Source organism: Phasianus colchicus, chromosome 1, assembly GCF_987193195.1.
Source record: "Phasianus colchicus chromosome 1, bPhaCol1.hap1.1, whole genome shotgun sequence".
Lineage (NCBI taxonomy): Eukaryota > Metazoa > Chordata > Aves > Galliformes > Phasianidae > Phasianus > Phasianus colchicus.
Genome location: NC_143436.1, coordinates 91426185 through 91450934, shown reverse-complemented (window position 1 = coordinate 91450934; position 24750 = coordinate 91426185). Strand labels below are relative to the sequence as shown.

General features: G+C 37.6%; 1 protein-coding gene across 2 annotated transcripts in view; it reads right to left on the bottom strand.

Annotated features, from left to right (window-relative positions):
* The window catches only part of EPHA3 (EPH receptor A3), a 217742-nt gene that overhangs the window by 41349 nt on the left and 151643 nt on the right, over window positions 1-24750 (bottom strand). For both annotated transcript variants that reach the window (XM_031589995.2, XM_090152307.1), the window contains 5 exons: window positions 15963-16087; window positions 9129-9291; window positions 6698-6800; window positions 6176-6243; window positions 2027-2152 (listed from right to left, as the gene is read on the bottom strand). In XM_031589995.2, the coding sequence (XP_031445855.1) occupies window positions 2027-2152; window positions 6176-6243; window positions 6698-6800; window positions 9129-9291; window positions 15963-16087 (585 nt within the window). The remainder of the gene's footprint in view (window positions 1-2026; window positions 2153-6175; window positions 6244-6697; window positions 6801-9128; window positions 9292-15962; window positions 16088-24750) is intronic.

Here is a 24750-nt window from a genome sequence, read left to right as displayed (position 1 = left end):
TCAGAATTTAATGTAGTCAAATGAATCAGTATCTTTTTATAATTTCATTCACATTTACATTTGTAAAAGAGAGGGGCAGAAAAAGACTAGGTCCTTCACTCAAAGAAGTCACTGACTCAAGAGATGGGAAACGCCTTTCTGGTTTTGGAGCGGAAAGAAAGCGCTTCTGCAGAAGCAGACGCTAGCAGACGCTCACTGCATTTCACATAACTTTCATAATGCTCTGATTACATAAGCTATCACATGTAGCACATGAGGACAGTGTGAAGTGATGCTACAAACTCATTTTGGAAGCTTTCACCACTGCATGAAGTATTTTCATCCGCATTCCCTCTCCCCTTCCCCATCTCTTTTACTTCCTATTGTCATCTTTTGGGACTGTTAATAGGAAATGCTAAATTTAATGCCGTATGTAGCTTTTAAGCTGCATGAATCTGAGTCATGGCCTCATAATGTATACAAAAGTGAAGCTCAGCTTCAGTGCAAAGACCTGTAGGTTTTGATGTTGAACCTGCAGTCACTTTCACTGGAGTGGAATGGAGCAAAGAGACTTGTTCTTAAACTACCTGGCTGTTCTAGGACATTTAGAGCAGTTTTTTTTCAAGCTTCTCTGAAAGGCATTCCTCCATTTACAGAGCTCATACTTGGACAATTTTGGTTTATTTCTCACTCTCATGTGCACTTTTAATTAAAGATATATCCAAACAATGAGCCGTATAATATGACATATCGTTGTTTCTTAGAATTTGCTTTCTAGGTTCATAAACTCCACACAACCCAAGTTAAGGAAGCTTGAGAATGAAGGCTCCTTGAAGTCTTGTAAAGAAACATACTACTCTTGGACTTGGCTTTTCAATAACCCCCTCCTTCTCTATCGCCATACTCATTCCCTATTATGTACAGTAGCTAAGCTTTGATGCCTTTACTGAAGATGATGGAGAACAGTGCACTCTTGTGGGGCAAAATTAAAACCAACAAGAAACAAGAATCCTACCTTTTCAGAAGATAACCTAAATGCATACAAACAGCTGAGTAGCTGCAATGCAAGAGAATTAATAGTATTTCCTTTTACTGGGCTATTCAGTAGGTGCACTGAGCATATCAGCATCATTTCACATCTTTTTCCAAATGAAAATCTTTTGCTGTGCACTAGAAGTCTGTTTCTCTCACATCTCATGATTTTAATTCAAATAGTAAATGTAGAGAGAAGTAAAAAAAAATCAATAATAAAAGAACTAGTAATTTTCAAAGGATTAAAAATCAATAGTCTTTCTCTCATAAATGCTTTAATACAGCAGGAAAGCTAACACTTCATGATCATCTGGCTCAATGAGACAATCTGCCACTTCACTTCAAGGATCAAGCACGCATCCCATCAAGAGCTTCACGCTGCACAGCAACATGGACGACTCAGTGTGATGAGACTTTCTGCTATCTGTTTCCTCTGCTACAAAATCTGCTCATTTCAACAGCTTGCTTTCAGTAAACCCAACAATTTACGGCATCCGTATGCTTCAGACAATTGGTTATCAGATATACTAACCTTTCCTCCTAAATCAATAATTCAAATTCAAAGCAGTGACCAAAATCAATCTAATAGCCAAAGGTCACTGCATTCTGATGGATGTGTGGTGACTGGTATGAAATGAGTTTGTGCTTTCACTCAAAGTGTGATAGTCACCAATCCTTTTAAGGAAAATATAAAAAGCATCTTCACAGTTGATACCATTTCTATGCTGACAGATTTTAAAGAGAAACATACAAGTGAGGTTGAAGTCTCTCTTTACTCCCACGAGTGCTGTGTGCAAGTGTGGGCTGTGGGGTGTCATCTGAAAAACGATCTTATTATCTGCTTTCTTCAGAACGCAAATAGATGTGTGTGCCACTAACCACCCATATGTACTGAAGTCAGCTCTAAATATGATCCAAGAAATTGCAAATCTATGAAGATTTCCTTTCCAGTCACAAGTATAAAGTCAAAGATGCAAAACAGTACATACAGTAAAGGTATTTTAGTGATCATTACCTGCTCCAACAACTTTATCAATTGATATATTAGAAGCATCTAGTTCCTTGGCAAATTCATGTACAGCTTGATTGGGATCTTCGTACGTATGTGGATCTACATAAGTTCTCAGGCCTGGGAGTTTTACTGTATGAAAGCAAATTCAAGAGAAAATGTTACGTGGACTTAATTAATCTGTCTAAAGAAAGCAAATGAGATAACAGAAATATAATCAATAGAAGAAAAGAGTACATTGCTTCTTCAAATCAAATAGCTTTTGATGAGCCTCCAGGAATCTTAAGACAGAGTGAAACCAGAGGCACTCATGCAGTTATTGCATAGAAGTTCGAAAAGCATTGCACTTGTCATATGTTACCAATTTTGAAATGTTAAAATAGTTCCTGACCCTCTTGGCTTGCTCTGTTTAGATGCTGCTTCATATTGTTCCTTACAAGGTAACGAGACCTGGAATTAATGGTTGATGTCACAGTAAACCTGAAAAATTCCTAGAAATATACTAAGGAGAGCACTTAAATTCAACCTGTTTCATTTCTGATTCCTCTAGCAAGATACATAAGAAAAAGAAAATTATATATAAATAAATGCACGCCTTTTCCTACCCTTCTGTTACAAATACACAAGATGGAAGCCAGTCATTCTTAGCATTACAGTTTGGATCTACCCCTAGTACCTATGCTATATTTTGTCCCTTTGTATAGTCTCTTAGCCAAGGATTCCTCTGCTTGACCGAATCAAGCACTAATTCAAATGACTGTATGATTTTAAAGGCACTTTCAAGCTGTTCACAACACATTATCCAGCAGAACTGGAATGGATAACATACTATCATTACCAACGTTTCTCTCCACAAAGATGCTGAAGGCAAAGCATTCCTCCTCCCCAACTCAAGGCCATGCTTGTATTCATACTCAGTAACTTGTGTGTCTCTCTCCATATTCATTTTAGAATATAAAGACATTCTCTATCAAAAAGCAACATAGCCAGTATATCCAGCTTGATGTTTGCTGCTTCTAACACAAAACCTGAGCTCCTGAACACATATTTCAATTGTCTCAGTTGATCATGTAAAAGATATTAACTATTGCTTTAATCTACCCAGGAATAGCCCTTCCAGCATGTAGTATTCTATGGCATCCAATTGTTGACTGCTAGCATAATTAAACACATTTCATTGTGGTTGGGTAGATGGGAAAAAGTGCCTTTGCACCATTAGTTAGAACTTGCCATTGTTTTGTCAAACAATCCCAAGGGTATGTGAAAAAAAATATCAATTTTATGGAGATTTATTGGCCTCAGAATTGACAAAGAAATGATGAAACCAAGTTTCCAAACTAATTGGCTAGAAAACAATGCAAACTAAGAGCCACTCTCTTAACAGAAGGGCTGCGTATGTGCAGCATTAAATGCCGCGTGTGTTTCCTTAAAGAGACTGATGATTACAGAATTACTTGCAAGTAAAACAAAAAGTAATTGGCTGTATATTGCTGTTGGTTAAAAATCTTGTAAATGCTCCTTTCCGTCCATGCTGAATGTACATTACAGGCTCTCTCATACCCTCAATAAAAATAACAACAATTAAAAGCTTCTGCTCTGAGGGGATTTTGGCTGTGGATTTTTAATGCTGACCCCAGAGGTTCCCAAGATCAGGTGATGGTGACTGCAAGGAGAATAATCCCTTCACACCAATAATTAAGGGCAGCTTGTATAGTAACTGGGTTCTGTCATGAAAAACAGATAATAAACACATACACATGTGTTAAGCTGTACTACTTTACAGCTCATTCTGTGCAAACATAATAATTTACATTTTCATTTTACCAGCATGAATTGCCCTAAGGGTAGCAAAAAAATAAAAAAGGTCTAGGCAAAGAAGGCAAAGGGAGAGGATCTGAGGAGGTGAAACACATTTTTGTTCCTTTGAAGTAATATTATAGGATTTGTAATAAGGCTGCTGGGAATAGCTCATGGCTGGTGCCTTTTTTAAAGTAATTCAGAATAAACTGATTGAAATAAACCAGCTGCTCTATTTGAGATGCTGAAACTTTACAACAGCCAGGGAAGTTACTCTACCCTTTTCTAGTTCACAGGAGCTATTTTCTTATTCTTTGAGAAAGACTCAAGTTCAGTAGAATACTGAAGTTTCATCAGCCACATGTGCAGATACAGACAAATTCTAACATAAAACTGCAAAATCAGTAAATAATTTTCAAGAATTTAACACAAAGATCAGATTCATGATCTGTTCTGACTACAACGTGGATCAGCATGGCACTCCTCAGAAAGCAGTACATAAATATCTAAAGCCAAATTAAAAGCAATTTAATCCACAGGAATTTAACTGCACTGACATGCTTAAGAATAGTGATTGCAACTTTCCATTGTGTGGGGGTAAGGAGAGCAAACTCTGACCTGTTATTTGTCTGCAACACTTTTTTTACTGGCTGCTTTTATTTTATAACCTCATTAAATTCGGATGATGAAGCATTAATTCTATGGGCCACATGTACTCATATAGATTTTTTTGCAGGCTAGTTGGTTAGCTGTTGATGGGCTGCACGATGCAAACCCATTGCTACAGTTTGCATATCCCTTAACAATGCAGGGAAGGAGCACACGTGTTTGTGGATACGGCTCTCTGGAGATAAAGAAGGGCTCCAAATTTAAAATAATAATATGAACAGTCAAAGAACAGTTACTCCGTTGCCACTGGGATTAGGAAGCAGTCCTAATTTCCAACTACTGCCAGTAAATCCCTCATTAAAATGTTAATTCAATTATATTTGGTGAGGAGGTGTATTTGAGAAGAGTGACATACGGATACCAATAGCTCTCTTCTTGAGGACAGCACAGTGTCATTGTGTGCAAAAGGATAAGAACAGAAGGAAAATGATTAAGTGTAAACCACATTAACCTTACAGCATGCCAAACAATAGAAATACATGGTTCTACATGGTTTATATGGTATAGCAGCATATTTCTCTGGAGTTGAAGCAGTTTCAAAAGTCTGCTGCTTCTTACTAAGAGCATGCTTATTCAACATCAAGAATTCAGTGGAAAAAAAAGGGAGCACCCAATCTTGGTGTTTATGAATGATATTTATGCTCTCTGTAAAGGAAAGAAAAAATGCAGACATAAAAATTTGTGAAACCTTCTCCACTCCTCATTGGGAATTTTAAACCATCACCTTCTTCTTCCTTAAACTTCTCTGAAATTCATTTATTCCTGCTTTAAAGAGAGTATGAGCAGAAGTTTGATTATGACCTATCTTTCATGATCTGGAACTCCTCTGCTTTGGTAGAACCCTGCCAGGTTATTCACCATGCAAACCGAGGCTCAGAGAAACTGACATATAGCAGAAGGATCTCCCCAGCCAGCTATGGACATAGCTAGTGCTTCCTTTCTGGTAGCCACAAATCACTCCTGGGATGAGAAAATCAACTCCTGCACCATGTATCTCCCAGATGGGACCTTGCTCCATGCTGCTCCTTTCACAGGACACAGCCAAAAGATCCAGAAACAATAGGCCATGTAACCTCATCAAAAATAGGTATAACACAGCTGGATTAGGAAATCTTATTAATTTGGGAGACATTCATTTAGTAGTTATTCTTAATTTAAAAGACTACTCCAAATTACTTTTCAGTCTATGCTTACAATAATTCCAAACTAAATTTGTTAGTTCATCACTTTTGTTAAACAACCAGTTTTCATGGTCCCTTCAGCAGTCATCAAGATTTGTTTCATTGATTTTGTATTTTGCTTTGGAGGGAAAAAAAAAAAAAATCATTGCTTAGATGTTATATAGTTGATAAGGAAGAAATTGAAGTCATACTGTATTTCACTATTGCACAGCAGAATCAATATCATATTGATAACCACATGCCTTATTTGAACACAGCAATGTTTTGCTTATTACTAACCTGAACATAAATGAATAAAACTGAGACAAAGACTGTTTGTTAGGGGAAAATCTGTTTACCCACAAGAGAATAGAATTCTCTTCCCAATTTCACCTTGGTTTAAGTGAGGTATGGCTTATTTATTTATTTATTTATTTATTTATTTATTTATTTATTAACTGAAAATCATACATTATCTAAGGGATGAATTCCACAAATCTGTAAGCATTAAAAGACTTCAGTAACTTACAATGGCCATTCCCAAAATGTAGTCTTTTCTCATCAGTACCATGTTTAGACTTCTTGTATCCACAGAATCTACAAGCAACAGAGAAGAAAAAATGAATATAGAGAATTGTATACGTGAACTGCAGGTGGAAACAGAATTGAATGTTTTTACTTCACAATTAAAGGCCTGTTTGAAAATTTAATGATATTTACATTCTCTCTATCCTATAGAGGCATGTTATGTTCTCAGGGAATTTGAGGAAATTGGCTAATGAGAAGATTTGTTGATTTTTGACCCCTACAGTTTAATTTTACAATTGCCTAAGAATGTGTTTATAGCTTTTTTTAACAACTGCTGCATGATTGGGGCTGTGAATGTTAGCGGGCTCATTACCAAGCAGCTCAGAGCTCTGTGGAAACAGACAAAGGAGAAGGTGCAAACCAGCCACGCTACTGCCTGATGATGCTCGATTTGCCACTCTCATCAAAGTCCCACGGGGAAATGGAAGAAGGAGCAAATGTGCAAAACAGAGCATAAACTAACCTCCCAATCAAGACGTACACAACAACTGTGAGGAGAATGATGGCAACCGCAGCTGAAATGGCAATCATAACGACCTGGCTATTTTCACTGGAAATGGAGAATGCTGGAAAGTTAACACAAAAATATATAAATAACCACACCACACAAAACATTAATTAGTACAACACGACTGACCGCTCATATAGGGAACAGACAGATTGAATCGTCACTATATAGCATTTGGTTTCCTGCCAAATATTTAATCTGTTATGTAATTTTTCATTAGATAAATAAATAAAAGGGAAGTAAATGAAAGACTCTTGCCTTCTTGAAAATTTACATTTGTTGTTGCTTCCACTACTAATTGTTACTTTTGCCAATTGTAGTAATAGCTGTTAAACTGATACTTACATATAAATATGTATATATGATTACAAACATGTGTGTATCATGACATTTAAACAGTTTGTTACAGTCAGTATGAAACTTTTCCTTGAAAAGAAATCCCAGCTAGTCAATAATCGTGAACCTTACTCTCACTTCTGTGTGATGGAAAGTGCTTTAATGAATTAGACTTCACAACTAAGCCATACAGTAACACTTGTGTCAAGACTTGTGAAAAATCTTGGCCCACAGAAGCAGACAGAAGGATTACATAAGGATTCATTGGTGAAAAAGAAGGGCTTCTTTCTGCCTCACTTTGGACACTTCTCTGCAGTGCCTAAGCCAGGTGCTTGGGTATTGCTATATAACAACAGGACATCTTTGGATCTTAAGTACGATTACCCATCTAAAGGTCCCCATTCTAAGGACCCTTCCAACTCAAACCATCTTCAGCAGACACTTATTGATCTTCACTGAGTACAGCAGAGTTAGGTTTCTCAACACAACACTTCACGTTAGTTGTCCAAAGTGAGCTTAAACACAGACCTTCTGCTCCCCACAAACTGGGCAGTTAATCTATGTGACTGTCTGGAAGAAGCCTCCACCTATTATATGCCTACAAGTGCACTTGTGTTGTTATAACGTGACAAGTAATGTGATTCAGTGTTTATCTATATAATCTGCACACTCTTTATGCTATCTTCCACATTTTCTGCTAATCTACTGTATTTTTTTTAACTTCTTTTTTAAAATTACTTTGCAGAGAAAGCTCATCAGTTTCCAAGTTATGAAATCTTTTATAATCAGAACGGATTTTTTTCTTCTTTCTGTACTCCTCTGTCCCATTTTGAGTTCCATTCACTGTGCCAAAGATGCAGGTACACCATAATAGTAATTTGCAATAGTACTTTTTCTTTAAACAAAGAGCTCATTTGATTTCCAAAAAGCTGAAGCTGGGAAGGAACAAGTGGGGATGAAGTACTTACCATACCTCAGAAATACATAGATGCTGCATACAGAGATATTGAAAGACCACTGGATTTACTTACACTAGTCTTCTTGGTAAGAGTTCGTTATTTTAGCAGAATATTTATCACATCATGGGTTCTCAATCATTATAATGAGTACATGAATAAACCTTATGAGCCCATATCAGAATTACAGTGTTGAATTGTTTTACAACTCTGAACAGCAGGTAAAAGTCTCTGTGATTTCCTCACCTTCTGAAAGGTAAGCAGTCTTTAATTATGTAGCACCAGGCTAGATCAGTAAGTGGTTAACTGAACTAAGGTGGACTTTTTGGTGTATTAAGCTACTTTCACCTTCCAGCAAAGAAAAGGTCTGATTTAGTATGTAGTACCAAGAAGTCAGAACATAATATTTAGGATGATGAGCTCCATTAGTCTTTCTGATGTAAAAACAGAACTTGTAAAGAATACTGACAAGGTCATCAGGTAAGCAAGTACGCGTTATTATCTGTGCATTAGAGAAGAGAAAAAGGCAAGTAAATTACTTCCCAAAGGTCACCCAGAAATCTAGCGACAAGAGGGAAGGGAGTCAGACTGCAGATTCCCTTACCAGCTATTTAACTGAGCAACCACCTTGCTAGCCAGTGGGCATTAGTTTCACCTCAAGGCTGTACAAGAAACATCAGCTCTCCATTGCAGCAGTGTGGAGAATAAGGAGTAATAGCCTTATATAATATTAACTCATTTGGGGCACAGTGTTTAAAGTCCACGGGATTCATGCCACAAGCTGTGAATATGGAAATGCACCAGACCTCTGTTGGTATGAGCTACAATCTAGCAAGATACTGATTCTGGCACTAGGTAGTGGTAGGGTATGCAACGGAAGAAAATAACACCTGTGGTATTCCTGTACATTCTTTAAAGCACATTTCAATTTTGATGATAAAACATAAAAGTTATGTAGCAGTGCTATCCAGAAAGACACATAATAAACAGTAATGAATTGCACTGACTAAACTAGAAAGGGAATGAAAACAGCCACTTAAATCAGTCAGAAATTGCCCAAGTAATCAATTTAAACCATTTGAACAAATACATACAATCTGGACTGGTTTCAAATTCAAACTTGCGGCTGCTTGTCCCATATCCAGCTGCAGTTCGGGCTCGAATTTGGAAGACATAGGTGGTATCAGGTTTGAGGCCGCTGATAGTAACATTAGTGCTTTTGGCTCTCAGAATAGTATAGCTTGTCTCTTGTTCCTGCTTTTGGGAAAAGAAATTATCAGATTAAAACCACACCCTAAGAAACAGCAGCAAGAGGTGTTTTGGTACAAAATGACTACAAATCACCTGGAAAGCAGTGGCGTATTTGAATATTTATAGCCTGACAAATGCCTGCACAGCCATTCATTTTCAATCAACTAAAAATCTGTTGATTAGCAAGAAATCTAAATCATTAGAGCTCCTATAGCTTTGCACTGTAAATCAAGTACTAGACATGCTGAGTGTACAACATTTCATTATATGGCTTTGTACCACTTTGTCCATTGCCTGTAATACAACAAGAAAAATGAAGACTACAATTTTATTTAAAAACCATAAAACAGATTTGCCTACTGTACTGAATTGGAAGTTGTAACAGGCCAATTTAGAGCTTTTAGGGCCCTGCAGAGCTATTGCAAGACTTGGTTTTTATTGCCTCATGTTTTACAAGATAGCATGTATCCTTATAACAGTCAGAACAGCAATCTGTTCAGACTCCTTACCCCAGCTCTATGAACAGGCTAATATAACCAGTTTACTATTATGCCATAAAAACTATGAGCCTGATGCGTCAGGCCTCATTTGGGCAAAACCCTACTGAACTTGTTCTTGAACAAGTCTAGGGCTTTAGTAGCCAGGAAGGACGCGTATGCCTACTCTTTATTGCTTATTCTAAAGAATAAGGAGTGCATCCAGTACAGATGATATCCTAACAAGCATGCTCTGCTTCATTAGGCACATATTTCTAATGTACCGACTTTTAATGTAAAAAGAAATAGACTACTTTGTAATTTTGGATACCTTGTATACTGTGGAAAAGCTAGTTCTGATAAAAGCATGTCTCAGTCTCACTCTAAGCACAGCTGAAAATGTTAAGCATGCATTTGGGGCCCGAGGTATTGCTTATTTTACTACCATCATCCTGTACCAAAAAAGCATTTTTGGCTTTCTAAAAATGGCAGCTGGAAGTGCCTCAGAGAAAATCTTGGACTGTAGCCACATGTGGGGAACTGCAAAAATGTCAGTTTCTTCGGCTTGCAATGAAGAACTTCTGTATTTTGGAAGTGGAGATGGTGGGGATTTCATCTGCTGCCCATTTACTTTGAAATACACTCAAATCATTGAGCTATGCCTTGCTGAGAGTGGAATCTAAGTTGGGGTAATGCATGTTGATTGCAAAAGAATCTCACCTAATTCCCACTACATTTTATGGTACTGTATTAGCTGACAAGTTACTGGGCTTTTAATTTCACCAGTGATGTACTGAGTCCTGAGAGAGGCTGGAAAACACTTCATACAGTCTGACTGCCAAGGCCATGTGAGCAGTTCAAGTGACTGGAACTGTTTTAGCCTCTTTGCTTTACAGTGTTGTCCAGAGCAAGAGAGTTAGGTCTATTCTAAGTTAGTAGGTTGGTATCAGAAACCATTACCCTCAATGCTGTCAAAGCCTAATTGACCAATTATTGGAAATCTTTGATATGGACAGAAACAGAAAAGTTTGCATCACAGTTGAAGAAATTGCCAGAACATCTACATAATATTTAACATGATGTACATTCACACTGGGAAAAAAAACAAAAACAAAAACAAAAACAAAACCAAAAACATAATTATAATAATAAGAAGCTAAGCCTATGTCTATAAGTTATTTTCCAGAACCGCAATTTAAAATAGGATGAGCTGGACCTATTCTTCGAAGACTGTCTATAAAAATGCTTATCATGGTCTAGTTTCCTTCCAATATAAGCATAAAAAGGAAATAAGCATTGGTTTTTCTTATGGTTTTCTGACGTACCTCTGAAAAAAGTTTTCTGTTACAAATTCTAGGGAGAAAACTTTTAGGAAGAGATTCTAAGGAGCTAACAGGTTTGCCTAAAATACATATTTTCTAACTAACAAAGGCCTAGTATTGCAATTTACAAGTTTTCCTTATCTCATCATTTAGCTGAAAGTAGGCAACCATTTTAATTTCAAAGGCATTATAATCTTGTCTCTAAAACACACAATCTTCTGTGTATACTATGACTGGACATTCATTTTGATCTCACTTCAGGCTCTTTTTCTGAAATGCAAACATTTCCTTCTTGCTCAGATACATACGTGCAAGAGAGAATATAGTCATGGCCCTGTCTGCTAATAATCCGCAATGGAACTTGCAAAATAAATGTTTAAAACAATGGTATGGAGGATGTCACGATATCTTAGTTTATGGCAAACTTTTTACACACATATTTTGAAAGTCATTTTTTATGTTAATAGTAATCAAATCACTGAAACACCACATAAAAGCCCAAGTTTATCTTTCTTGGGGATAAAGTAAAACTTCAGAGATACAGCGCTAGAGCTGCCATGAGCAGAAGGGATATACAAAGGGGAAAGTCACTCTTTGCCAAGCAGAATTTTAATCAAATGCTCTGATGATAAATTTGAACTTGGATGCAGAAAGAATATTCCTCTTGATCTACACAGTTTACTAGACACGATCTTTACTAGGAAGTAAATCCCACTACTGTTAGTGTCTCATATGCAAATGAAATTTTACAACTATAAACCACGTTTTACAAAAGACATTTTTTGGATCCATTTAACATTTATAGTGGCTGTGCTAGTGAGAGTGAATGGTATGTCCTTTTTCAGATAAGGACAGTAAATGTTTACACTGTACCAGGAAGAACATTTTCTCCATTGGTGGCATGCAGGCAGTAGGGGCCAAACCTGGGCTGCACATCTTCAGGAGGTGCTCTGGCTTCCAGCACTTCCTCCTCTCACTGTTGGCAACAGCTGTCAGTATGATAGCTCCCACAAAACTCATGGAGTGTACACGGCCTGCCCTTAAAACCCTAATAGGAGTTTAAAAGCAACTAAATTCATTTGCATTTAATTTACTTTGCCAACCTCAGAAAAAGCACAAACTGGATATAATGTTTTATTTGTTTGTTTTAACCAGTCTACTGAGCACATTATTCCAACGACGGGAAAAGCGTATCTATTTTAGTAATGTAAGACTGCAATTAAAATTTACTCATCACTTGGAGCATCATTTCGCCCAAATACAGAGTGTGGGATTTAGTTATCATAATTGTTACCCACATATTTAAATGAAGCAATTAATAATTTCCATGTGGTATTTTGTCCTTGCATGATAAAATACTCCTTCCAGAGAACTTAATTAGGTGTGCAAGGACAACAAGGAAAAAAAAAGTAGCTGTTGGTGCAAGAAAAAACTCCTGACTTCTGCTATATGAGCACTTTGTCAGCTGAGACTCTTAAAATCCAGCACAGCATTATAAATGGACAGACTAAAGTGGGGCGTCATTCTGTACTGCTAACATCCCATAAAATATTATGCCTCGTGATAAAGTAAATGCCTAGATGTTACATATGACATTCACTTTTACATCTGAAAGAGGAATTTATTTCTTTAAAATGCTTGAAATAAATAGTAACTGGTCAGATAGCCTCACAATCAAGCTCTGTAGATTTTAAAAGAAAATATAATTCTATTTTGAACAGGAAGTCTAAAGACCTGTCACTGCCAGTTCATAATGTTATGCATAATGCCCTTATAAGCTCATTTCAAAATAGTCTCCCAGAACTGCAAATCCTGATTTCTATAGAAACATCATATGAAGCTCTATTATTTCTTGGTTACTCAAGTGAAATCACTCATGATGAAAACTGAAAAGGTTAATTATACTTGATGAAAATTAATATTTTCCACAGACTTGATGCCGATAATGCATTAGAAAACTACACAATGTCATCATTTAGATATAAGTTCTGTTTCTAATCCAAATCTATTGTAACTTCCTGAATATCAGTAACATTTAGTTGCCAGAAAAAAATCACCTATTCTTCAAGATAGATGACAGAATTGGACTGACTCGCAATAATCTATTAATACTGTGTATGTTAATTTCCGAGAGGTATTGTGAGCAAAAGCAAGCAGGAGGGAAAAGAATGGCTCAACATAAATCATCTTCCAGCAATCACATATGACTTGTCAGGAGAAATACCCAGATTGCTGACTCTGGAGGGTTTATTTCTTAGTTGCTGTCACTTAACAGCAATGGGTTTTGATGAGCATGGCCAAGATGATTTTAAAAAGAGTGGGCCAGTTTAAAAAGCAAGCTCTCTTTTCAAAAGAGGAGAGAAAGGGACCGCTTAGCTATCTCAGACTGAAAAGCAGCATACCCCCAATGAGTCTGAAAGAGGAGTAAAGGAGGTCACCAACCAGCACTGTCTGGCCTGGGCCCTAGGTAAGTTTAACATCTCTAGAGTAGGAACTTTCAACCTTTTCCAATCTGTAGACTTGCAAAGGGCAATGGATTGAAGCCACCTGACAATGGACTTGCTTTTCTTCATTACCTTTCATAAACCCCAAGGAACAGGCTGCTGACTCCCCAAGGGACTACAGACCACACATTAAAAACACCAGTGTCAGAAGGTTGTTTTTTTTTTTTTTTTTAATCCCTTTGCTCTGAATAGTCTGGCTCCTATTGTTAAGCAATTGGCTCTTTGGTTTAAGAAAGCTGTCTGGTGCCTATGAACTCTTGATCACAGACTTCAAAGGGAAGAAACACATGTGCACAATCAGCTCATAAGACTGGTTGTCTCATGAAGCTGTCTTATGACAGCCAGTTGCTCCACAAAGACTGGATATACACAGATTGAATAGTAGCCACGTGCCAGGACTGTGCATACCCTTGTACTGGAGGATGATCATTTTCATGAATTTAAAAAGCCAATTTCACTGCAGAATGATAATCAAAACAGTGGGAAAAAATAACACAAATACACAACTACAACTTGACAGTCATTTAATTACATTGAATTAAATGCTCACAAGCGGAAAAAATTATCTCCCTTTGGAACAGCTAAAACCAAATCTGATACCAGGGCAAGCAACAAACCTGAGCAACACAACCCATGTCTCATGGGACTAGAGAGCTGCCCAGAAAAAGACTTGTTCCTGGAAAGGCTGGAGGTAGAGCTGAGATGTGGCTGCCAGGGACATGTCCTAAATGAAATGCAGGTTAATCACACAGGCAAATAACCTGTGCACAACAGAGTGCAGTTCTGGGATCTCTCAGACACAGGCTCAAGAAAGTACATAGCTCTTCCAAACTTTGCTAAAAGGCAGCATCTGTGTTTTGTTGTTTTGTTTTTTTCTTCTTCCAAAAAAGTTTGAATTTAAGAGAGCTTAAGTAATTCTGCATGCTTTTACTGCTGAGGATGTACAATTACAGACAGTCTGATGTATGAGCTAGTTCTCTTTTACTTATCCTCAAGCACAGCACATGGACTTGATCTTCCTCTCACTGAAATTAACAGAAAAAAACACAAAGTTAACATCTATGCTACTGCACTTTAAGGTGAGACTGAACCAAGATGTTGTGGATGCTTTCTCTTTATCCTTTTATTGGTAATGCTACATTTTTAGAGTTTTACTGAATCTACCAACTTCAGTAGCAATACATTCCGCCTGAAGTTCTCTTTAATCGATCTAAAAATGGCCAATACCATTCTTTGCAGTCTTTGCATAAATTTAGGGTCTTTTTGACTCTACCAGTAAGGTTTAAAAAAAAGAAAAGAAAAACAACCACAAAACACTAGGTTATGCAGATTTACGAAATAAAAATGTTTATATGATGTAGTAATCAACAGCGTAAGTTCAACAAAATGCCAACACAAGGCGGAACATCTTTAATGACTGATTCTCTTTGATTTATCTAATGCAATGTATAAAGAATTCAGTTGTTCATGAAAAGTGGGAACTCTCACAGTGACAAAGCAGTCACTAAAAGCCTAGTCCGTCTCTTTCCAAATCACTTTTGTACCAGAGGGAAGCACTAATGCAAGGATGACAAATTACTCTATGAATATTGACAGCATAATTGAACTTTGTCCAGTTCTGGACTCCTGCATCCAGTTCTGTGCTCCTCAGTTCAAGAAAGACAGGGAACTTTTAGAAAGAGTCCAGCAGAGGGCCACAAAGATGATGAGGGACCTGGAGCATTTCCCGTACAAGGAAAGGCTGAGAGACATGGGACTGTTCAGCTTGGAGAAGAGAAGCCTGAGAAGGGATCTTATCAACACTTATAAAATATCTGAAGGGCAGAATTCAAGTGTATGGGGCTGAGCTCTTTTTTGGTGGCACCCAATGACAGGACAAGGGGCAATGGGCACAATCTAGAACACAAGAAGTTCCATCTGAACACGAGAAAGAACTTTACAGTGATAGTGACAGAGCCCTGAAACAGGCTGCTCAGAGAGATTGTGGAGTATCCTTCTCTGGAGATATTCCAGACACATCTGGATGCTTTCCTGTGCGACATGCTGTAAGGAACATGCTTTAGCAGGGGAAGTCAGACCTGATGATCTCTAGGGGTCCCTTCCAATCCCCATTATTCTGTAATTTTGTCCATAATTTAAATTCCTATTACCAATTCTTTCTACCCTCTTGAAAATATCAGCAGATAAAATCCCATTAACAAATCCTAGATTTGCATTTAATATTGAAAAACCCCTCTCCAACCCCCATACCACGCACTCTGTTGTGGCATGCGGTGAATTAGTAAGGGTGTCTGGACCATTAACATACGCAAGACATAATAACTTCATTACCACATTACCAGCATAAAAACCTCCCCTTCAGAGTTTCTTCCCACCTTTTCATAGTATTTGACCTCGTAGTCCAAGATGATTCCATTTGGGTGCTCAGGTTCCTGCCAAGACAGAGACACACTGTTCCTGGATGTCCGGTCTTTCCTTATCACTGTGATGGGGGATGGTGCTGTAGAAAGGGGATAAATGGGGGGAGCAGGGAGGAGAGAAAAGCAAACTGGTTTTATCTCCTTTCCAATCCTTGGCAAAGAGAATTGTTTCCATTTAAAAGACTCATGAACATAGGTCTGGACTTGTATCAACATTCAGCAGCTGGATTATTGTCCTGGTACACATGCCTAACAGCACGCTGGCCTCAAGGAAAATGAGCTGAGATTTGCTGTTAGAGTAGTGGCAAGGCAGCAGATGGTTTCAATCTGCTACTACAGTGTAAGCAGTGAAATACATCTGATGTACTGAAAAAGAGAACAAAATAACAATACTACCTAGTTTTTGCAATGCTGAAGTATTATTATTTCAAGACTGCAGAATCCTGATTCTGCTTTCATACTCGATTGTAACATAGTCCTGGGATGCACGATGTACTCCTAGTAACAACCACCAGCTTCCTGCAGACATGACTTGGTAAGTTCTCCACATACAAATTGCTCCCATATATGCTTTTCCTGTATCCCATTGCTATGAAAATGAAATTTGAAGAACAAAATACCTTAACTGCAGAACTACCTCATTTCTGATCCATATTAATCATGGTTAGGCATGACAACTGATTCCATGCCAAAGACTCACCAACCCCCAAAACTATCAACGTCACGAAAAAAAATCATAATTACCTAAGATACTTTAACATGGGTTCATCTCCAGACCACCCAGCTTTCTGGGTTGCTCCAAGCCATAGGTTTTCTAGACTGTTTGAGAGTTATGCAAGCTCTATTTTTTTTTTCCACTTGTTTCCATTTGTTTTCAGTTGGTTTCCCACTTCAAATGCCTCTCTTCTATGGTTTTGGCCAAAATTCACCAGATGATAACTTATAGATCACACACTAAAGGTTGTAACTGTCATTTAAAAAAAAGCAGAAACTTTTACAAACAAACAGGCTTTTATCTTACCACGTAAAACAAATGTGTTTATAAGTTCACATTGTGCTATCCTAATAAAAAGGCTCTGGTTGATCTAAACAATTTAATTTCAGTGGAATCCTGTGAAGTTTTATTGTTCATATAAAACTAGTTGCACTTCACAGGCATTACATATTTGCATGCATTACCCAGTATCCTTTGTGTCTGTATTTTCCTTCCCAAAATAGATCTTTCGAGAGCCAGGAAAAAAAAAAAAAAAAGGAAAAAAAAAAAAAAAGGAGCTCTAGTTAAAACAACTTTTGGAAAATTCATGCTGTTTTTGGTTTTGATAAAATTCCACTGAAATGTATCTTCTACTCTTGCATCGTAACCTAAATGGTGATAGCGTTCTTTAACTGAGCAGAGCATCTAGAGAGCTGCATCCACTCACACAAGCATTTGTATGTACACACTTTCACATCACTTCTGGGATGAAACTCATTCTCTGGACAGCTCTTTTACATATCACGTGGTTTACAAGACTAAAATGTTGCAAAAATCCCTTTTGCTTCCCTGGCAGGAAGAATTTATCGTGAATTTCAATTATTTAAGTCATATTTTATTTATTTTTCTAAAGTGCGAGGGAAAAGAGTCTCTTGATTTTATTTAATCTCACCAGCTCCATGCTAGCTGAAGAGCTGCAAAGCACTCGCACAGAGAATACAGGATCAGCTTCTAATGAACATCCTCCAGCAATTCCACTTGGATTGCAACCAGGCACAAATCAGTGCTGAAGCCGAAATGCAAGGGATGAGTTGGTTGGGCTTCTCTGCCATAGACAGATCCATGCTAACTCAAAGGCCCATGTCTGGTGCTCTCATGCTCTTGTAAGTCATTTTTATGTCTTCTTTTTAAGCCAAGCTATTCATCTATTTTTGAGTTTGAACAGAGTGCCAAGCCTCGTATCCCAGCTGGTAACAGTTCCCATTAAGGTAACATTAATACAGTTTTTATGAATAATTAATATATGATTAAAAGAAATGGCTTTTCCCCTAATAAATTACGGTAATTTGGGCTGTAATGCGCTCTTGGTGCAAGCAGGAATATTCTTATATGCACCAATACAGATGTGCCTTAAAAAAAAACTTTCACAGTATTAATTATTTTAAGCTAATTTATACACATCTTAGCAGATGCTACCAGTAACTTATCTCACAGCAGCTCACTAGAAAAGCGTCTGCTCTACCGTAATCAATAACATTATAAAAGATTCATATACCTCTCCTGATCCCAAAGCTGCTTAGAAATTGCACACACGCAGTGTCTGAAAGAGACAGCATCCCAGGGCATGGGAGAATGGAGGGGAGACTGATGATCCCAGAGAACAAAAAGTTTCAGGGACCCTCAATCCCACGCACTGAGCGCACCTGGTTTCTGCAGCACAGTGATGAACTCTGCCAGATGCTGAACCATTGAGCTATGGAAATTAGATATATAAACCCATACATTAAAAAATACATATATATCCAAATCTCTTTAAAATAGTATCTTAATTATGTACATTACAGAGGTTACCTAGTTTTAAGTGCGCTTCAGTGTATAAGGGAAAGGTTTCTTCAAATGTTTTTGTGGTTGACTACCTAATTTTAGAGGACATATCACATCATTTTATTCAGAGTGGAAGATACTTGTTTGTAATTTAATATTAATTTCATAACCATCTTGTATATTTTCTTTCCTTCATCTTATTATCTTATCTTATTATCTATTATTATTATCTTATTATCTATTATTATTATCTTATTATCTATTATTATTATCTATCTTACACACTACCCGAGCATTTTAATTTTGAAGCACACATGATTTGAAAAATAAAGAACCAACATCTGGGAATGAATTTCATCATTTTCTGGCTGTTCCCAACACCTATGTGTGCACACTGGACTTCACATGCAATAGCTGACTATAGTCCCTTCCTATATGTTGTAGGAAACAGAGATCCACAGTGGACAGCCTTCACAGGAGCCTCTCCCAGCAGCCAGCCTGGCCTTTGCCTCACCAGGCTCTGCTGCAAGCTGGGATGGATGTGACCTAACTCTTCTACAGCACCTGTTGCCCTGCACAGCCCATGTATCTACTGAACAGTTTCTTTTGTCTATGTGTAGTTCTAACTCCTCCATTAATACATCAGATCAAGAGAGGAACATGTGCCAATTATTCTCTGGTTTGACCAAAATGAGAGAGAATGCAAAAACGACCTGCACAGCACTTGGTGCAAGCTTGCTTTGCTGGTCTGAAGAATGTGAACTGTTTAAATCTCAATGCAAACTTTTTTTTTTTTTTTTTTTTTTTTGCTGTATCCTTTGGATAGGCATGTTTGAAAGCGTTAGAAGTCCTCAACTCCAGTGCAATAAAATAATAATCAATGGATTTAATATACAGTAAAGTGAAGGTAACCTCTATATATGCATTGCTATGTATGGAAACATTCACAAGCCAACACTAGCACTTTAGCCACCAAGGCCCCAGTTCAAGCCTGTGATGCATCTAGGAGGAATGACTTGACATTTGGACAATGGAAACAATTGTTTTTTGTACACATCCCAAGAATACACTGTAAAAAAAAACAACCAAACAAACAACATCATATAAACAGTGTCCTAAAAAAGTATATTTTGAAATATACTTATTTCCATAGTTCTTTCTTTCATTCCCCTCAAGTACTTGAATATATCCTGCAAAGCAAAAATAGACTATCTCCCATCAAGTCCAGAGAACTTTTTTAATCTCAGAGGAACCATTTCTGGTCCAAAGTAGATGTCAGCCTTAATTTCCATTTTGCAACACAGCTAATCTTCCCTTCTCACCGGCATTCTTCAGTCACTGTGTTTTATCACCAATCTTCTGAAGAGATTGAAATTCCAGCAAAGAGACAAGCTGAAGAAATTTAACATGATAAATCATTGACCAATGAAGATATCACCAAGAGCGACGCTGTCTTTTGGATGAATAGAGAGACGAAGGTCTCCTGTTTCCTAAAGACCGTTAAATAAGTACAGTAAGATGAAACTGGAGTGAAAATCAGGCTACGGAAGCGAGTAGAACTACTTCATACTTCAAATGTCATTTTTTTATTGCAATTCCAGGATCTTCCTTTCTTAGAATTGAGAAAAAAATTAGATGGTGCAAAAATAGATGCTGGAACAGATCTTTTAAGTGGCTGCCACTATCATTGAGAAAAACAAGCTTGCTGTGACAGGATAGTAAAAATTACTGTAAAGTTTTTTTAGGTAAATAGAAGTTTTCAGATATCATGTCAAAGCATCATCTTCAGTCCTACGTTGAATTGATTATCATTTAGAGAATGTATATTTCAAAGCAAAACTTAAGGAGAATACTCTTCTAGACTAACAAGCTGAGTGAACAGCATTTCCGTGAAGGTTGGATAAATTCTGCTGATCATAGGGTCCATGTATTTACATTTTTATTGGTGTTCTGAGTAATGTATTAGTACTCCGCACTGAAAAAAAGTCAGTTTATGTTTTGTTTGTTTGTTTGTTTATTTTATAACTAACACTAGGCTTGTGTGGCCATGCATGGAGAGGTTATGCCTTTTTTTTTTTTCCTCAAGAAAAGGTCTGTATTCTCAGTAGTCAAATACAATGTATATAGAGACATTTATGAATCAAGTGGTAACTATTGCATGAGTACCACAGTCTAACTGGTTTATGACTAGTATAAGCAGTTAATATGAACACTCAAAACTCCCTAGAGTTACAAGGGGAAATGTATTTTGAGTGCTCAGTGCTGTTAGGTAGCATTTGTGACAACTGGGAATGTGGATGTTGAAAAGGTAACGAATGCAATGATCCAGGGAGCTTAGGCTCACAAGTGTAAAACCCTCCTCACTCACAACTATTAAAGGTGGAAGCAAATAACATGAAGGATCTAGCAGAGAGGACAATAAAACTCTGCTCAAATTGATTTCCCAGAGAAACTGACCCCAACAGATCATTTGTTTTCCTCCAGTTTAATAGCAGCTGTATATAAATCTCCTTATTGACTTTTTCTTATTCCTTGGTTATTGTTTTCATATGTGACTGGCCTACAGATGTATACACTGAAGAAAATTCCCAGTTCTGTGACACAGAGAACTCACTATTAACTCTCGAAAGTCATGTGTGTGCATTTGCTGCAATATTTAGAGTTGTGCTGTTTCTTGCTTAGGTCCCTAGATCACAAGTTAAATATTAGGGAAGGATTTGTAAAGTTCTCCAAATTTCATTCTAAAAATGACCATGGTCCACTCACTTCCAGCCTTTGCTTGCAACCAGCTATCAGCATCAGATAGTAAAATATTCCCAGAGAGATGGCGATCACGAACAAAGCCGAGCCAGCAGAACTGATTGTATTTAAAAAAATGAAACTTTTTATGTACTATTGAATAAATGGAAGGCTTGTTTCTTTCTCTTTCTTTAGAAAACTGGTGACTTTTATTATCTAATCATAATGCTGTCATCTGATATAACATATAAATTTTCTTTAATGCCCCTAGGAGGTAATGTGGAACCAGAAGAGTAAATAAAGATCATAATCTGAGAATTAAATCTTGTGCAGGCTCTGACAGCAGGATCTACTGGGACCCAAACCCAAATCTGTAAGCCTTAGAGCACCAGTGCCCAAACCACAGAACAATTGCACAAAGGCAAGCGTAAAGACCAATGTCTGAAGAAATAAACTGCTCTCTTCATTAGAAGTTTCTCTCAAAACCTGTAGTCCCATCCATGAGTGAGGATACATAGCACTAGCCCCGCCACAAGCATGGGGAGCCCATATCCCAGCTACACAAATATGTTCCATCCACAAAACAAAACCCTGGCATTTAGGTTTATGTATTGTCTTTCTAGCTTCACCTTCATCCAACCATTCTGCTGCACTCAATATGTGACAAAGTCCTAAGTAATAACTTGCAAATCAATACAGTGACATTATATTTCCGTGACACAATCACATCTACTTTTATGGAATTCTGCACTTGCCCTTGGATCCTTTACACCTCCAGTCCCTAGTCAGTGGATTAATGTCTAAGTGGTTTATTAAAGAAGACTGCTCAAAGAAAGCAGGAGTTGCATTGCTTTAAAACTTCTAGGGTTGCACTACCATTTATTTTCTTTACAGAGCCCAGTTACACACACTGCCCCTGCTACACTGTTGTGCCATAGTGAGTAGTGGTGGGGCTGGTCCCACCAGTGCATACCAGAAAGGCAAGGCTGGAGTTGAGTCACCAGGTGGATCCCAGGGCAGGAGGGAGAAAGAGGAAAAAGCCATGTATTAACATTTTATAAACCTGGATCCTCCTCTTCCAGATGCTGCTATCCACCTCTCTTGACTGGATGTGCAGACACAGTCCTTTGGCCTTTAATCTCCAGGACACATAGTTAAACCAGCACAGTACATTTATATGCACTCTTGCACCTTTTGCTTGAGCTGCAGCAGACTCAATATAGTTTTATGACTTGCACTGTAAAATGTTACCTGATTCTGTAACACTGTTAGGCAACCATCAGCCAGAACACAGTGCACTTTCCCTGTCAGCAGAGACTGGGAAGCCTATCCATCCCAAACAGGAAGGGGCCCATGGCAGCATGCAGACCATTTCTCTAGATCTTTGTAGTACTCAATATGTATGAAGCAGGTAAAAAGGCCCATCCTGTCTATGAGGTGGGTACCAAGATATGGGCATTCACAGAAGTCAAAACGAGAAAGGGAAATAAAATAACAAAACTTCCAGGTTAAATAGAGGCAGGTTAACTTTGGATGAAACAAAATCAAGTATGTGAGCCACGGATGCTTCTCCCATAAAAAGAAAAAAAAAAAACAACATTTTAGAGATGAACATGTCTGTGATTCTTTTAACGGATGATTTCCTGCATTATGCCCAAAGTATTTGAATGCACCTAAAAGCTGAAGGACTCCAGCCTGTGGTGACAGACTCCAGAGTGGCTGAGGGCATTGCACAGGTGCCTTAAAAGAAATAAGGGCAAACAAGCAGCTCGAGCAGGAATTGCACTAAAAGGCAGCTGCTGGATTTCACTCTCAAGTACAGAGAAAGGCAATCTCCTGGGCAGCAGCTGTCACTGGACAAGTGATTGTCAGAGCTCATTTCTCACTCTTACAAATAAATTCTAAATTAAAAGCAAACTTAATTAAGTGGTGCACATTCATGTTCTCATCTCTCCCTCCTTTTATGAAGAGAGATAGCAAATGCCTTCCACAGGGCAAGCAGAATGTTAGACTTACTCATATGTTTAACACGTGTGTAATAAATCATGGAAACACCATGTCCATTTGGGAAGTATCAAGCTGCACAAGGCACTCACTTCAGAAACTGAAAATTACGGTGCCATGGTGTTCACTGCTGTTATTGCACAGAGGAGACAAATGCTGTACATGCTTTCCTAAGATTTCAGCCCAATGGTACTCATAATACAAATGTTATTCTTTCTGTACTTCGTTTGAGATGATGATGGTAGGAGTTCCTCAATAGTTCATATTTTTCACAGGATGTGTTTAAGACTGTATCAGTTTAAAATAAACAATTTTGCTTTGCCTTTCCCACCCCATTGTTACATTACTTTGTAGGATGTTAGAACCTCAGGCTTCCCGGCGAGAAGTTTTCTGAAAGAACAGTTTATTCCCCATGACTGTGAAGTCAACTGTCAGATGCTGAGTAGACTTCTCTTTTCTCAGGCAGTTATTGAGTCCACCAGAGAAATGCCATTCACAATTTAAGAAGTGTATTTAAGAACTAGTTCTAGAAATACCGGTATCCAGAAACTGAAAAAAAAACCAACACCTGCATTCAGATAAGTAATTTCCGATATAAAATATTTATGTCCTTTTAAATAGCCACCGCAATCTCATGAATTGGTCTATCAATAAATTCCATTAGAGCCTTTTCAAACTGATCAGAAATCACTGTGAGTGGATACAGTATTTCTAAAACCTCTTGCCCTGTCATTCTTTGGTACTTCCAGAGTTAGCTTTGAACCAAATGATTTTGCAAAGGTTAACCAGAACACTGGCACCATTGACGGAATACAGCTGAAAGGTGTTTACATCTCCTTTCATTTTCTTTTGGATTTGGGGCTTTCTTTATGTATGGTAGCATAGTTTACTAGAAGTCTATGTATTTTATCACAATTTGTTTTTATGTTACAGTGCTTGTAAAAATAAATATTGCACTAACAATTAACATTAAAAGAAATGGTTCCCAAACCAAAAGAAAAGGTTACCTTTCTATTTTTTTCTTCCAGCTGTCACTGACTGAAAATTGTCTAAATAAAGGAGCTTAAAGAAGTAAGGAAAGTTGATATTTTTGTTTATAGTCAAGAGAGACAGAGATTATTTCCCTCAGTGATCACTCAGAACGCTAGTGTAGATAAAGGAAAGTCAGAAGTCTAAGGAATATTATATTTAACTGAGTGCTAAGCATCCTGTTTATTTACATTTTGTTATTTTTATTATTTTACCAAACTAAGGTATTAAATGAGAATTCATATGTAGAATCAAGTTAAAGACTGAAAGAAGTGGTAAAAAAAAATCATTATCCACCATTTCACCAATACGGAAAAGCACTAGAAGGGGAAAGAACAGAAAAGCCAAAACCTTGCCTTTGAACTTTCAATAAGGTCACGAGCATTCACATGAAGTCTGCATTTGCACTGAACAGACTGATGTATGTCACAGACTTTGAATCCTCAGCATAGC